Source organism: Anomaloglossus baeobatrachus, chromosome 1 (assembly GCF_048569485.1).
Source record: "Anomaloglossus baeobatrachus isolate aAnoBae1 chromosome 1, aAnoBae1.hap1, whole genome shotgun sequence".
Taxonomy (NCBI): domain Eukaryota; kingdom Metazoa; phylum Chordata; class Amphibia; order Anura; family Aromobatidae; genus Anomaloglossus; species Anomaloglossus baeobatrachus.
Genome location: NC_134353.1, coordinates 927,118,859 through 927,135,378, shown reverse-complemented (window position 1 = coordinate 927,135,378; position 16,520 = coordinate 927,118,859). Strand labels below are relative to the sequence as shown.

At 48.8% G+C, this 16,520-nt stretch overlaps 1 protein-coding gene across 1 annotated transcript in view; it reads right to left on the bottom strand.

The window, feature by feature from the left end:
- Nucleotides 1–16,520, bottom strand: part of ST8SIA3 (ST8 alpha-N-acetyl-neuraminide alpha-2,8-sialyltransferase 3) — a 58,276-nt gene that overhangs the window by 17,593 nt on the left and 24,163 nt on the right. Inside the window, exon 3 of the mRNA XM_075343344.1 lies at nt 14,982–15,539. Within this exon, the coding sequence (XP_075199459.1) occupies nt 14,982–15,539 (558 nt within the window). The remainder of the gene's footprint in view (nt 1–14,981; nt 15,540–16,520) is intronic.

Sequence of the window (16,520 nt, the reverse complement as noted above, 5' to 3'; positions counted from 1 at the left end):
TTAAAGACAGTCCCTACGGGGACAACAGTTGCCGGCAACGACCGGTTCAATCAAAATGTTAATCTGGTTACTTCTTCTTTTCATTTACTTATCATTCAAAAGCTTCTAAACGGTACTGGTGGTCCCAACGGGGACAACTTGCAGCGGAGGACCGCTGACTTCACTTTAGGTCCACGGTGGCGGCCGGAGGAGGGGGCTGGGCTGGTACTCGGGCCTCTTGACCGACCTCAGCTTCGCATCCAGCGCAAACCAACCCCTCTCCCCACAGTGCCTGGTGTATTGGACCAAATCCCCCGGCAACAGGTTGCGGCCCGGGTGGTCCTCCGGCAGATGGGCGTTGAGGTCCCGTCGGGCCACAAAGACTTCGGCCTCCAGGCCCGGCTCATATATAAAACCATAGCCCCGACGGACGTCGAACCTCCTCACTTGCCCTTCATAGAGCGGGCCCCGGACACGGAAGGTGGCTTGTCGGAGACTTTCCTTCTCTCAGATCGTGCGGGCAACCAGCTTCGCCTTCTTCCTCTCCCTTTCGGCAATCTCTTGGCCCAGCGGGGTCTGTTCCCTGTCCCAGTAAGGGGCTACTGTGGGCCCCTGCGCACGGATCGGGCCCCGCGGAACCTCCTTCACGCTGGCCACAGCCAGTGTTCTGGGTGGCAGGTCTCGCGGTGTCATGGCCTGGGGTGCTGCCTTACAGCGGCGACCCGGCGCAGCCTCAGCCGAGGCATGGGGAACGGGTACAGGGGTTCTCTCCCGCTGAGCCTCCGCCTCCTCCTGCACGAGACGGTCTGCCGGGGACGGTGCGGGGCCAGGCACGGTCTCAGGTGCCTCCGGTACAGCTTCACCAACGCACTCGGCCTTTGGCTTCTTCCACGGAAGCGGTTCTGGGCAGTCACGGACTTCTGTTGCAGACCGGTCCGCGGTGCGGATTGGCAGGGTACCGCTACCGGTTGTGACAGTAGCGGGCCTAGTGACGGGGCAGCGGCAGCCAACACGGGTAGCGGGGGAGGTAGCAGGGCGAGCGGGCGTAGACCGGGCCACTCGGCCGAGATGACCGACCCGCTAGGGGTACAGGGGCGTGGGTCACTTACCCGCCTTTCCAGAACTCCCTCCTCCTCGTGTCTCCGTATGGCCGCTACAACCTCCGCCATGTCAGCCTCCCACTCCTCCCAGAGGAGCTGCACACGGATCTGCAGCCACTGTTGTAGCTGGGCGGTCCGGACCTCCACCCACGCCGCGGTCCCGGGCGCGGGGGCTACGGTGCTGCGGGACGGTTGGTACATCGCTGCGGCGGCCTCTTCCAGGAACACAAAGATGGCCGCAGGGTCCTGGCGTCCCTGCTTTTATAGCCGCGGGCTACATGCGGCCAGACGCCATCCGTCCCCCTTAGTCTTTTTCCGGCTCCTCCTTTACAGGGGCGGGGTTTCAATTTTCGCGCCTCCACTGCTGGAGGAGACACTCGAGCGGGGACTCTTCGCGCCCAAAATGGCGGCTTCTGAAAATTTTCGGCCGGACACCTCCGGCGGTCACAAGGCGCACCTCTACCAGACGGCAGAGTGGTAAGATCCTGTTCATGACGCCAAGTTGTCGCGAGCGGAGGAGGGGACGCTGCGCTCACCCACTGCTCGGGTCCGGCTGCTCTGCTGCTGCTGCTCGGTGGTGGCTCGAGCGGTGGGCCGGATCCTGGGGACTCGAGCAGCGTTCCTCGCCCGTGAGTGAAAGGGGGTGGTTTGGTTTGGGGATATTGTCCGTGACGCCACCCACGGTTGTGGTGAGGTTGTGACACCACCGCTGCTCTGGACGGGGATCCCGGGAGTGGTGACAGGGAGCAGCTTGGATGTTGGTTCTCCCCTCCGTGGGTAGGGGGGTTGGTTGTCCCGGGGCCCGGTGAGGGGTAGGGATGGATGGCAGGCGGGTTATGGGGCCTGGTGAGGTGCAGGGTCGCGGGGGCATCGCTGTGCCGCACGGCACGGTGGTACTCACTCAGCCAGTAATTCACACGGAGTCTCTGGTCAAACAAACGGCTGGATGGACGGGTCCCACAGACGGTTGCGGTGTTTCTTCTCCCGGCAGGTAGATGGTGACTGCCTTTCCCTGCACCTATGTTGTGTGTACAGTTCCAATGGCTTCCCACCGGTAACCCGCTCCCCAGCTTGTGATGGATGCTGAGGGAGCCCCTTTTGCCCGCAGGCTCTGGCCCTGGGAACTGTAGCCTTGGCGGTGACTGTGTTTCCCTCTACGGTGTGAGCTGTTGCCTTCAATCGGGTCTTGACTGCTGGGAAACCCCGGAGGTTCCCTTCGCTAACGGATTTGACCGGTTTAACGGCGACTCCTAGCCTGGTCAGGGTCCGTAAGCCCTGCCGGACGGTGCTGGCTTCTCTTTGCTCTCCGATCCAGTACCGCCGGGCCACCGCCCGTCCACGGTCCTTACGGTCCTTTGCTCCAATCGGCCTCTCCTGCAGACGGTCACCACCATCTGCCAACCTTGCTGTATGTGCCCGGGCCACGCACCCGGACATGGTCAGTCTGTTCCTCCACTACCACACTTCACTCCTCACTTCTCAAACTTCAAACTTAAACTGGCTCTTTTCCCGCCTCCAGGACTGTGAACTCCTCGGTGGGCGGGACCAACCGCCTGGCCCACCCCCTGGTGTGGACATTAGCCCCTGGAGGAAGGCAACAAGGATTTTGTGTTTGACTTCGGTGTGCCTAACCGGGGTGTGGGGGTGTGTTGGTGTAGTTCTGTGACGACCTGGCTTGTCCAGGGCGCCACATATATGTGTATATAATATATATATATATATATATATATATATAAAAGACAAAAAAGGGGACCACTCGCACACTGTGAAAAACAAAAATAAATTCTACCTTAAAACATAAATGGAGGTATTTGGAATATTATAATGGCCATTGTAATACTAGCCCAGTGCCCCTTCACGGCACCCTCCTTTGCTGGGTCCTACACTACACTGCATCTTTTCTGGGTTTTAACAACCTACAAGATCAGCCGGTGAACAAAAAGGAGGCTAATGAAGCTGCCAGGAGCTAGAGTGCAAATCCAGCATACATGTACAGTACAGACCAAACGTTTGGACACACCTTCTCATTCAAAGATTTTTCTTTATTGTCATGACTCTGAAAATTGTAGATTCACATTGAAGGCATCAAAACTATGAATTAACACATGTGGAATGAAATACTTAAAAAAGTGTGAAACAACTGAAAATATGTCTTATAGTCTAGGTTCTTCAAAGTAGCCACCTTTTGCTTTGATTACTGGTTTGCACACTCTTGGCATTCTCTTGATGAGCTTCAAGAGGTAGTCACTGGAAATGGTTTACACTTCATAGGTGTGCCCTGTCAGGTTTAATAAGTGGGATTTCTTGCCTTATAAATGGGGTTGGGACCATCAGTTGTGTTGTGCAGAAGTCTGGTGGATACACAGCTGATAGTCCTACTGAATAGACTGTTAGAATTTGTATTATGGCAAGAAAAAAGCAGCTAACTAAAGAAAAACGAGTGGCCATCATTACTTGAAGAAATGAAGGTCAGTCAGTCCGAAAAATTGGGAAAACTTTGAAAGTGTCCCCAAGTGCAGTGGCAAAAACCATCAAACGCTACAAAGAAACTGGCTCACATGAGGACCGCCCCAGGAAAGGAAGACCAAGAGTCACCTCTGCTGCAGAGGATAAGTTTATCCGAGTAACCAGCCTCAGAAATCGCAGGTTAACAGCAGCTCAGATTAGAGACCAGGTCAATGCCACACAGAGTTCTAGCAGCAGACACATCTCTAGTACAATTGTTAAGAGGAGACTTTGTGCAGCAGGCCTTCATGGTAAAATAGCTGCTAAGAAACCACTGCTAAGGACAGGTGTGTCACCCAGGGATAGGGGGTACTCAGAGCCAGGCCAATGGGGTCGCTTCTAGAGGTATCACAGTGGCGTGACCCGGTCTGTGATCCTAGGCTCCACAACAAAAGGGGAATATGTATCTGTGACGCCACCCGTGGGTTGCGGTGATGAGATGGTGGCACCACCATTGCCTCTGGGGACCGTGCCCGGGACTGATGGTGTGGGGCAGCAAGGTGGGATCCCCTCCACGGGTAGGGGAGTTGTAGTCCCGAGGCCCAATTGGGAGTTGTGGTGGTGGCAGGGATTGCAGGGAACAGGAAACTCACAGTTCGGTTGTCTTAGTGTTGGATGAAGCTAGGCTGATGTATGTGGTCAGAAAAGACAGAGTCCTTTGTAAACCAACTTGCCAAATGGCCGGTCACCGTTGGCGGGTGTCTTCGGGTCCCACACCCAGTTGTACAGCCAGGGGCCCTTCCTTCCACACTCTCTGTCTGTCTCTCTCTTGTCTGGACTAGTCCATTTGAATGGCCTCCGGACTGGGTCCCTCTCCCGGCCCCGGGGGCTACAACACTGTCCCGGTCGCCTCAGGTTCCCCGCTGCCGGATCTCCGTCGCCTGTGGCCCTCACAGCCACCTTGTCCTGTAGTCCAGGGCTCCAACCCCGGCTACCACTTTCTCTGGGGAGCTGCAAGCCTCCCCTGTCAGCTTTCCACTGGCTACAGCACAACTGAACTAAATTCTGCTCTGTCACTTCCTTAACTCCCCTCGCCCCCTCCCTTTTCCTTGGGAGGGGGTGAGTAGGGCCTGATTGGCTGCTGTACATCTGTGTGAGGATTGTGTAGCTGCCAAGGAGGATTAACTCTTTCTGTGACTACCTGGTTTTACCAGGGCGTCACACAGGCAACAAGCAGAAGAGACTTGTTTGGGCTAAAGAACACAAGGAATGGACATTAGACCAGTGGAAATCTGTGCTTTGGTCTGATGAGTCCAAATTTGAGATCTTTGGATCCAACCACCGTGTCTTTGTGCGACACAGAAAAGGTGAACGGATGGACTCTGCATGCCTAGTTGTCATCGTGAAACATGGGGGAGGAGGTGTGATGGTGTGGGGGTGCTTTGCTGGTGACACTGTTGGGGATTTATTCAAAATTGAAGGCATACTGAACCAGCATGGCTACCACAGCATCTTGCAGCGGCATGCTATTCCATCCGGTTTGCGTTTATTTGGACCATCATTTATTTTTCAACAGGACAATGACCCCAAACACACCTCCAGGCTGTGTAAGGGCTATTTGACTAAGAAGGCGAGTGATGGGGTGCTATGCCAGATGACCTGGCCTCCACAGTCACCAGATCTGAACCCAATTGAGATGGTTTGGGGTGAGCTGGACCGCAGAGTGAAGGCAAAAGGGCCAACAAGTGCTAAGCATCTCTGGGAACTCCTTCAAGACTGTTGGAAAACCATTTCCAGTGACTACCTCTTGAAGCTCATCAAGAGAATGCCAAGAGTGTGTAAAGCAGTAATCAAAGCAAAAGGTGGCTACTTTGAAGAACCTACAAGATAAGACATATTTTCAGTTGTTTCACACTTTTTTAAGTATTTCATTCCACATGTGTTAATTCATAGTTTTGATGCCTTCAATGTGAATCTACAATTTTCAGAGGCATGAAAATAAAGAAAACTCTTTGAATGAGAAGGTGTGTCCAAACGTTCGGTCTGTACTGTGTGTGTGTGTGTGTATGTATGTATATATATATATATATATATATATATATGTCACGCTCCCCGGGTCCTCACCCCCGTTCCCCGGCTCACCTGCCACGCTCTCCGCTCCCCAGTCACCGGATTCCGTCCGTCCCAGGGCTCCGGGCCCCCGATCCCGGCGCCCGACAGCTTCCCTGGACCTGGCCGGCTCCCCTGCGTCCTCCTCGCAGCCTCCTTCCCTGGCTTCTGGCACCCGGGCGGCGCGCATGCGCATTAGGGCGCGCGCGCGGTCACTGACCCTTTCTTAAAGGGCCAGCGTCCATTAACAGGAAATGAGGTTGCACAGGTACAGGGTATATAGGGGGTCATTGTCCAAGGGGGCGGGGCCTGATCTTCGTGTTCCCTGAGCTAGGAGTCAGGTCTCTTGGTGTTTATGTGCCTGTACTCACCTATCTGTCTTTGTAGAGCCGTACCTGCCTCGCCATCCAGTCTGCCGTGTCCTGATCCCCGCACGCTGTCCGTCTGCCATCTGACAGTCCGTACCATCCCGGATCCCTGCGGTGACCCGTCATCTTGCTCCAGAGGTTCCGGACCCCGCCTGATATCACCTCGGCCTCCGAACCTGAGCTACGTCACCAAGACCACCTTCTGTGACTCCGTGGTCCCTGGGACTCCTCCGCTGCCTTCACTTGCACGGACTGTTCTACTGCCCATCAGTGCTTCAGCTGCCGGACTCCCTACCACCATCTCAGAGAGTTCGGTCCAGTGGATCCACCTCCTGGGTCTGCCCGACCGCCCGGCCGTGACAATATATATACTGTATATATATACTGCTCAAAAAATAAAGGGAACACAGTTATAATTCTGATGTTTAAGTGTTCCCTTTATTTTTTTGAGCAGTATATTTTGAATTTTGCAATTTTGGAAAGGTGGTAACAGTTTTGTCAGTGAATTTATGTCCAATTTGCCTTTTTTCTCAGTTTTTTTGTGTTGTTCCAATACATACAAAGTAAATTAACATGTGTATAACAAAGCGTGTAATTGCAATAATTTTCTGTGAGAAATACTTCCATTTTCTGGAACAATTTCAAAGGTGCCAACACTTTGGGCCATTAGTGTAAAATATATACACACACACACAAACACTTTATTCAACTTTATATCTGTAATTTATTGTATTGTCCTTTACAATTTTTCTAAAACAAAATAGAAGTGAACCTTTACACAGAATTTTTTTTTTTGTTTTTTTTTACTTGCTAACTTGTTGCTGCAGACTGTGGTTAAAGGGGTATTCCCATCTCCAAGATCCTATCCCAATATGTAGTAGGTGTAATAATAAGAATATTAGAAAATACCTCCAATTAGAAATGTAGTATAGTTCTTCTGATTAACTATGTCTCTTACCTCATGTGCAGGGCATTGCAGCTTATGTATCCATGATTATGTTCACTCATATAGTGAGAGTTACTAACTCCTAACCATGGATACCTAACCCCATAGCGACGGCCTAACGTCTCAAGACGTCGGAAAAACAGGGATCCTGCTGACGTCGCTACTGCACAGGCTACTCCACTGTGGACCGGGGGAGGGTGAGTGCGGTAATCTGCAGTCACACTCCTCACATGGAGAGACTGCTGTTCTAGAAAATGGGGGGTACGTTCTGTGAGCGTGCCCCTCATATTCTAGAATGAGGTTACTGCAGGTCACTCTGCCCTAGGTTGGACCGGGGCAGTGTGAGTGCAGTATTCTCAGATTACTGCACCCACACTGCTCATGGAGAGCTTGCTCTTCCAGAAAATGGGGGATACGTTCCCTGAACGTGCCCCCCATATTCTAGAAGATCCAGAGTCGGCGTGGGACCTCCAAAATGGATTACAGCGACCGAAATTTATTTATTTTCAATAAATTGGTAAAAGAGGAATGTTTCGGGGAGTTTTTTTTTCAAATAAATTTTTTTTTGTCTTTATTTTTTTCTATTACTTGACTGGGTTAGTAATGTCGGGTATCTGTTCAGATGCCGTGACATCACTAACCCCAGGGCTTGATGCCAGGTGACATTACAGCTGGTATCAACCCCATATATTACCCCGTCTGCCACCGCACCAGGGCGCGGGATGAGCTGGAGCGAAGCGCCAGGATTGGCGCATCTAATGGATGCGCCACTTCTGGGGCGGCTGCGGCCTGCTATTTTTAGGCTGGGAAGAGTCCAATAACCATGGCTCTTCCCACCCTGAGAATACCAGACCCCAGCTGTCCGCTTCACCTTGGCTGGTGATCTAATTTGGGGGGGACCCCACGTTTTTTTTTTTTTTTTAAAAAACGCCTGGGGAGCCCTCCAAATTGATCACCAGCCAAGGTGAAGCTGTCAGCTGTGGTTTGCAGGCTACAGCTGTCTGCTTTACCCTAGCTGGCTATCAAAAATAGGGGGGACCCCACGTCGTTTATTTTAATTATTAATTTTTTGGGGGGCTAAATACAAGGCTAGGCACCCTTTAGTGCCACATGAAAGGCACTAAAGGGCGCCAGCTTAGAATATGCAGGGGGTGGGACGTTATATTTGTTTGACATCTATCCATTCATCCATTGTAGCATTTTAGGCTGTGTGCCCACGATCAGGGTTTGCAGCGTTTTGGGCGCAGAGTGTTTTCCCTGCGTCCATAACGCTGCGTTGTGCAGTAGAAGCACAGTGGAAGGATTTTTAGAAATCCCATGCCCACTGTGCTTCTCTTCTCCGCAGCATACACTGACCTGTGGTGCAGCTTCCCAAGCCTCCGCATGTCAATTTATGCTGCGGAGATGAGTGTTCTCTGCAGGTAGCATAGAGCTCCACAGCGGCCTGAACCCAAATCGTGGGCATGGGCAGCTGCGTTCTCCCGTGGACAACACTCACATCTCTGCAGGAAGGCTGACACTCTGTACTAGACGCCGTGTCGCTGGATCATGGCCACATAGCCTAAAAGTGAGACATTTGTTGCTACAGCAACATCTTTGTGAAGTACCTGTGGATTCAAAATGCTTACTATACTCCTGAATAAAATCCAGTTTCCAAAATGGGGTCACTTGTGGGGGGTTTCTAATGTATAGGTACCCAAGGGGCCCTGCAAATGTGACATGGTGCCCGCAATTTATCTCAACTTTTCCAGAATTCAAATGGTGCTCCTTCCATTCCAAGCCCTCCAATTTATCCAAACAGAGGTTTTTGGCCACATGTGGGGTATCCCTGTGCTCATAAGACATTGGATAAAAACCTGTTGGGTCCACGGTTTGTTGTTGTCTCTTGAAAAAGTGAGAAATTTGATGCTGAAGCAACATTTTTGTGAAAAAAATGAAAATTTTCAATATGGCAACCTAAGCTTATCAAATTCTGTGAAGTACTCGTGGATTCAAACTGCTCACTATACACCTAGATAAAAGCCTTGAGGTGTCTTGTTTCCAGAATGGAGTCACTTGTGGGGGACAGCCACTGTTTAGGCACCTCAAGGGCTCTCCAAATGCAACCTGGCGTCCGCTATTGATTCCAGCCAATTTTGCAGTCAAATGGCACTCCTTCCCTTCCGAGCCCTGCCATGCGCCCAAACAGTTGATTTCCACCACATATAAGGTATCGCCAAACTCAGGAGAAATTGCACAATAAATGTTATGCTGAATTTTTTCCTTTTACTCTTGTAAAAAAAAAAGCTACCTGGTTGAAATAACAATTTTGTGGTAAAATTTTATTTTTTTTTTTTCATGGCTCAACGTTATAAAATTCTGTGAAGCACCTGGGGGTTCAGGGTACTCACCAAACATCTAGATAAATTCCTTGAGGGGCCTAGTTTCCAAAATGGGGTCACTTGTGCAGGGTTTCTGCTGTTTAGGTACCTTAGGGGTCCTCCAAATGTGACATGGTGCCCGCAATCTTTTTCAGCCAAATTTCCTTTCCAAAATTCAAATATTGCTCCTTTCGTTCCAAGCCCTCCCATTTGTCCAAACAAAGGTTTCAGACCCCATGTGAGGTATCACCGCGCTCATAAAAAAGTGGTTAACAAACCTTGAGGTCACATTTTTGGAATTACCTCTTGAAAAAGTGAGAAAATTGATGCTAAAGCAACATTTTTGAGAAAATTATTAAAATTTTCAATATGACAACGTAACGTTAACAAAATCTGTGAAGTACCTGTGGATCTAAAATGCTCACTATACCCCTAGATAGAAGCCTTGAGGGGTCTAGTTTCCAAAATGGTGTCACTTGTGAGGGGTTTCTTCTGTTTAGGTACCTTAGCGGACCTGTAAATGCAAGATGGTGCCCGCAATCTATTTCAGCCAAATTTGCTTTCCAAAATTCAAATATTGCTCCTTCTGTTCCGAGCCCTCCCATTTGTCCAAACAGAGGTTTCTGACCACATGTGGGGTATCGGCGCGCTCATAAGAAAGTGGGGAACAAGTTTTGGGGTCCATTTTGTTGTGTTATTTCTTCTAAAAGTGAATAAATTTGGGTTAGAGCAACATTTTTAGGTAAAATTTAATTTTTGCTTTTTTTCATTCCACATTGCTTTTGTTCATGTGAAGCACCTGAAGGGTTAATAAACTTCTTGAATGTGGTTTTGAGTACTTTGGGGGGTGCAGTTTTTATAATGGTGTCACTTTTGGGTATTTTCTGTCATCTAGGCCTATTGAAGTCACTTCAAATGTGATGTGGTCCCTAAAAAACTGGTTTTGTAAATTTTGATGTAAAAATGAGAAATCGCTGATAAACTTTGAACCCCTCTAACGTCCTAACGAAAAAAAATTTTGTTCCCAAAATTGTGCTGATGTAAAGTAGACATGTGGGAAATGTTATTTATTAACTATTTTGTGTCACAGAAATCTCTGGTTTAACGGTATAAAAATTCAAAAGTTGAAAATTGCAAAATTTTCAAAATTTTTGCCAATATTCAATTTTTTTCATAAATAAACGCAAAAAATATTGTCCTAAATTTGGTACTAACATGAAGTCCAATATGTGACGAAAAAACAATCTCAGAATTACCGGGATCCGTTGAAGCGTTACAGAGTTATAACCTCATGAAGTGACACTGGTCAGAATTGCAAAATTTGGTCTGGTCATTAAGGTGAAAATTAGCTCCGTCACTAAAGGGCTAAGCTGCAATGCCCTGCACATGAGGTAAGAGACTTGGCTATCTCAGGAGAACTATACATTTCTAATTGGAGGTATTTGCTAATATTATTATTACACCTATTACTATATATCAGGATAGGATCTTGGAGATGGGACACTTTTAAGTCCATTTAGTTAAATGTTCTGCAAAAATGCTACAAATCATTCCGAGCTCCTGTTCAATTTTGATGGCTTTCTCTACTCTTCGCCTTTCTTCTCTCAGTGTTGGAGGTAGCAGTAAAAAGGGAGCCGTACATAAATCTTAAAATTGGAAAGGGGAGCAAATTTTTATAGTCTCAGAGAGGGCCTCCCAGAGAAAATAGGGGGGTTTGGGTGGGTGTTTTGCTTTTGGGGTTAAAGTTCGTGACGCCACCCACGGGGCTGTGGTGAATTAGATGGACACCACCGCTGCCGTTGATTAGGCTCCCGGGGACGGTGTTGCGAAGCTTTGATGTTAACCCCTCTGTGGGTAGGGGCGTTGTGGGTCCCGGGGCCCGAGGGGAGTCGCTGGTTTTTGGCGATGGTGCTGGCGCAGGGCAGTGCAGGTGCGGTGCGGCGCTCGGCCCGAGGGCACTGGTGTACTCACTCTGACAAATGCACGGGAGTCTCTGGTAAACCAAACAAGATTGTAAACGGTGCCTGCGGCCGGCTGCGTTGTTCCCCCTTACTCCGGGTTGGTGGTTTCCGCCTTTCTCTTGCACCTGTGTTGTGTATGTAACTGCCTACGCTTCAGCGATGGTAGTTCGCTCCCCAGAGGTGTGTGTGTGCTGGGGAACCCGTTTGCCTGCAGACGCTGGCCCTTTGGATCTCTAGCTGTGACGGTAGCTCTCTATCCCGAATCGTGGGGCTGTTGTCTTCAATCAGGCCTTGTGTGGGAGTGAACCCCTGAAGTCCAAGCCGCAATCAGTTAATTCGACTAAAAGGTGGCTACTTGCCTAGTCGGGGTCTGAGTACCCTTCCTGGTGCTCCGGTATCCAGTTGGTTCCCGGGTTCGGTTCCGACGGGCCACTACCCTGTCCCGGACCCTTACGGTTCCACCGGTCGTCTTCCCGGTCTCCTGCAGGCGGCCACCACCGTCTGCCTCCTGGCCAAAGGGGTGTCCGGGCTCCAACCCGAACCCCCTGTCAGTTCTGTCACTCCTCACTCTCCCTACTCCTCTCCTTCCTCTCCCTTCCACTCTCTCCCCAGACTGTCTGTTGTGTTTTTTCCCGCCTCAGGCCATCAGAACTCCTCGGTGGGCGGGGCCAACTTTCTGGCTCCGCCCCACCTGGTGTGAACCTCAGAACCTGAGGGGGGGTGACTCAGGGTTTTAAGGGTGGCTGCTGTGACCCTTTTTAGGGGGGGAAGTGTTGTGCGTGGGACTATCTGTGACCCCTGGCTAGTCCAGGGCGTCACATTTATATTTTCCATTTCAGAGATACTCACAGCCTTTAATTTCCTCGGTTAGCACTTTTGAGGGGTCTATTTCTGTCCCCTCTGGTGTACTGCATGACTAGAAATGTGTGGACCTATGGATATTCGGGTTCGCCGAATCCGCATGGACTAAAAAAAAAAATTTCGGTTAGAGAACCAAACTTGACCTGAACTTGACCTCGGAAAACCAACTCCAGACAAGTCAATGGAGACAAGAAGTTCTGAACTGTAAAAATGGTTGTAGTAAGGGTTAGGGAGCTACAAAAGCAAGCTAAATAGCAATAAGAGCAGGACAGTTCTACATTTTATGTTTCCCGGAAGATAACACTGCAGTCGACTCTTTTCCGGGCCAGCTCATTAAGCTTCATGAATAGTCATTGCTTCCCCCGCCCATTCTCTGTGTCAGCTTCTGTTATTGGTTGCAGACTGCTATACACAGCCTCTACCCTATTTGTCGGCCAACAGTGTGAACTCCAGTGACCTGACTGCCGGATGGTCAGACTGCTGTGCCATCGTATCCCACATTCCGGCAGTTCAGCAAACTGGCAGCTGGTTAACTGGCGGTCACACTTGATGCTATGGGAGCCCGGCTGTGACCTCCGGTGAATTCACTGATGTTACTGCTCCTCACAGCCAGAATCCCTGCTGCCAGCAGTGTTTCCCAGAGGCAAGTAAAGCAGTCACGTTTTCCTTCACTGCAGCCTCTGGATGTAGCAGATCTGGGATCGCTGTGGGACATCGTGTGGCTTACGTTGGACATACACAGGTGTTTTGGGGTTAATAAAGGGTTGAATGAGAGTGTATGTATATGTTATTTCAAATAAAAGATTTTTCGGTGTTTGTGTGTTTATTTCTTTTGACTTACAGCTTAATAATAAGGGTTTTTCATAGACCCCTCCTCATTACTAACCTAGGGCTTGATGGCAGGTGTAATTTTTGACAAATCAATCACAGCTGACATCAAGCTCATATATTACCCCGACTGACACTGCACCAGGTCAATCGTCAAGAGCCGGGTAAAGTGCCAAAATTAGCCCTTCTTATGGATGCACCAATTCTGGGCAGTTGCGGGCTACTATTTTTAGGCTGGGAGTGGCCAATAACCATGATGCTTCCCACCCCGATTATACCTGTGAGCTTTACTGTAGCTGAAAAAAGAAGGAAGAGTTCAGCTCACTGATCCTGCTGTCCACCGCTCCTTGTTCGGACCCAACGCATGGAACGCTTGGCTGCCAAAGATCCAAAATAGAAGAAAAGTCCAGCGCAGTCCTCAGATTATAAATAAAATCCAACTTTTATCAGTAGATTTCCATAAAATGAAACGGTGTACAGGATGATTTATCAGTCTATTACCCCGTCGAACTACGCATTTCGACACATAGTCTTAGGGGTACTTTGCATGCTCAACATCGCTAGCCGATGCTTGCGATGCCGCGTGCGATAGTACCCGCCCCCATCGCACATGCGATATCTTTTGATAGATGCCGTAGCAAACATTATCGCTACGGCAGCTTCACATGCACTTACCTGCCCTGCGACGTCGCTCTGGCTGGCGACCCACCTCCTTCCTAAGGGGGCGGATCGTGCGACGTCACAGCGACGTCACACGGCAGGCAGCCAATAGAAGCGGAGGGACGGAGATGAGCGGGACGTAAACATCCCGCCCACCTCCTTCCTTCCGCATAGCCGGTGGAGGCAGGTAAGGAGATGTTCCTCACTCCTGCGGCTTCATACACAGCGATGTGCGCTGCCGCAGAAACGAAGAACAACATCATATCTCCTATTGGTGCGACATTATGAAAATGACCGACACTACACAGATCACCGATTTACGACGCTTTTGCGATCGTTTATCGGCCCATCTAGGCTTTACACATTGCAACGTCGTTACCGGCGCCAGATGTGCGTCACTTTCGATTTGACCCCGACGAGATCACAGTAGCGATGTCGCAGCGTGCAAAGTACCCCTTAGTCATGACTCATGACTAAGCATCGAAACACGTAGTTCGATGGGGTAATAGACTGATAAATCATCCTGTACACCGTATCATTTTATGGAAATTTACTAATAAAGTTCGGATTTTATTTATAATCTGAAGACTGCGCTGGACTTTTCTTCTACTTTACTGTAGCTGGTTATAAAAAATGAGGGGGACCCTAAGCCATTTTTTAAATTATTTATATAAATCAAAATCATTTTAAAAAACGGCGTGGGATCCCCTCTATTTGTGATAACCAGCAATGATAAAGTAGACAGCTGGGGGTTGCAGCCTCTAGCTCCAGCTTTACCCACAGTGATTATCAAAAAGTGGATGGGAGCTCACATAATTTTTTTTTTCATAGTGGTGTGTTGGCCAAGCACAGCCATTGCAATACTTGACATGGCTGTTATGGGGCCAGAAGTGCCCACACCAGAAAAGCTTGCTGATTGGCTGCTCTGCAACCTTTCAACAAACTTTATTCAGATGACAAACCCAAACAGGTAAAAGTCTGCAGCTTTACCCAGTGATTATCAAAAAGTGGGTGGGAGCTCACATAATTTTTTTTTATAGTGGTGTGTTGGCCAATCACAGCCATTGCAGTACTTGACATGGCTGTGATGGGGCCAGAAGTTCCCACACCAGAAAAGCTTGCTGATTGGCTGCTCTGCAACCTTTCAACAAACTTTATTCGGATGACAAACCCGAACAGGTAAAAGTCTGTGTTCGAACCTTGACACCCGGTGTTCGGTACAAACCCCAAACTGTACAGTTCAGGTTTGCTAATCCATACACACGACCCAAAATCAGACTTGTTGAATTATTCAATGTAAAGGAATGTCCAATGTATTTCATTTTACTGTCATTAACAACATTAGAATTTAGACAATCTCTTACCTGTTGACATGCTGCATGATATTCCCAGGCCAAGCCAACTGGACTTTAAGCTGTTCCCGGTGCTCAACGAAAAAGTCGACAAGTGTTCTGGTGACTGTTGCAGAAGTATGAAAGAAAAACGCCGGGATCCACAGTATCGCCCCATCCAGTTTTTTCAAATGTAAGAAAAAGTTGTTTCGATCTTGAATGGTCAATAGATTATTGTAATATTTTTCCAGGATGCTGGGGTTGAACGTAGTCAGGTTAGTTTTCCTCCCAACGTCTTTCTGAAACGCCTCAGTCGGAGCAAAGTTGCAACGAAAGACAAAGTCGGCGCTGTCTATTTCCGCCCCGCACTGACTTTCCGTGAGGATACCGCTGTTTCCTATCACAGCGCAAATGTTATAATGTCTGTTGAGAATGGGCGACACGTCTGGAAGAAGCGATCGGAAGTTATTGCTGATGGAGAATACGTATTTATGACTCGAGTAGTCGTAATGCATCAACTGACCAGTTCGTACACTGTTTTTGGTCAGAGAAAAATTTCTGATGACGTCCACATTCTGCAGAATTTCTCTCCTTTGAAACCAAAAATAAACAAAAACAATAATTAAGAAAACTAAACATGACGTTTTTTCTAGAATTTCATCAAATATTAAGACTTCAAGGGTTACCTCAAAATTCTCTAAGATTGAAGCTGGATTGGTGATCAACTTGTCTCGTCTGGTGTCATGCGGTGTTCGACTTTGCACTCCCTAGGTGTCATGGTGGTGTCAGACACTGTTCACACCACAGAGTCTGACAAGCAGACTAATATCTCTTAAGTTATGCATCCTGACTCGGGCGTCAGCTGTGTTTTGTTTCATTGCTCTCCAGTCCAGCAGGAGTTAATTCTTGCTGACTTGTGAGCAGTTGCTAGGAGCTCAGGCTACTAATGTTCATTCACAGCCACCTTCACTCTTTCTAAGGTTCTGGACCTAGTTGCTGGTCGCCGAATATAGCTTCAGCGTTGCTTCTGCGTTATCAGTTCTTATTATTGAGATCCAGAGCCTTGTGATCTGTTGTGTGCTTTCCTGAGTGGTGTGGAAATATCTCCATCATTAGTTTATTTCCTCCTGGGTTTATATTGTCTCTCCATCATGTTTGATTGCAGTGTGCATGCGTTTTGGTTCTTTCCCCTGTGTGAGTTATTTGTGGGGGTTTGCTTCTGCAGTCCCGACCCTCTCCTGCGGTGTGGGAGAGGGGGTGTAAGATCAGGGCTTAAACAGGACTTAGGATCACACTGGCGGCCCAGACTTAGCTACCATCAAGCAAACCTCTGGGATAAGGGACAGCGTAGGGTCCCTAGGTTGAGCGTCAGCTAAGAGGTCCCATTTCTATTACCCTTATTCCCCGTGACATCTGGCCTCTCCAATCCCCAATATTCAACTACAGTTATCAATATTTGAAACTTTATTTTTGAGGCCACTGCTTTTTTGATATTGTTTACGATGTCAGAGCGTGCCTTGACATTTAGCATCTTTCTTACGAATATTCCCAATATTCCAACCTTACTATTTT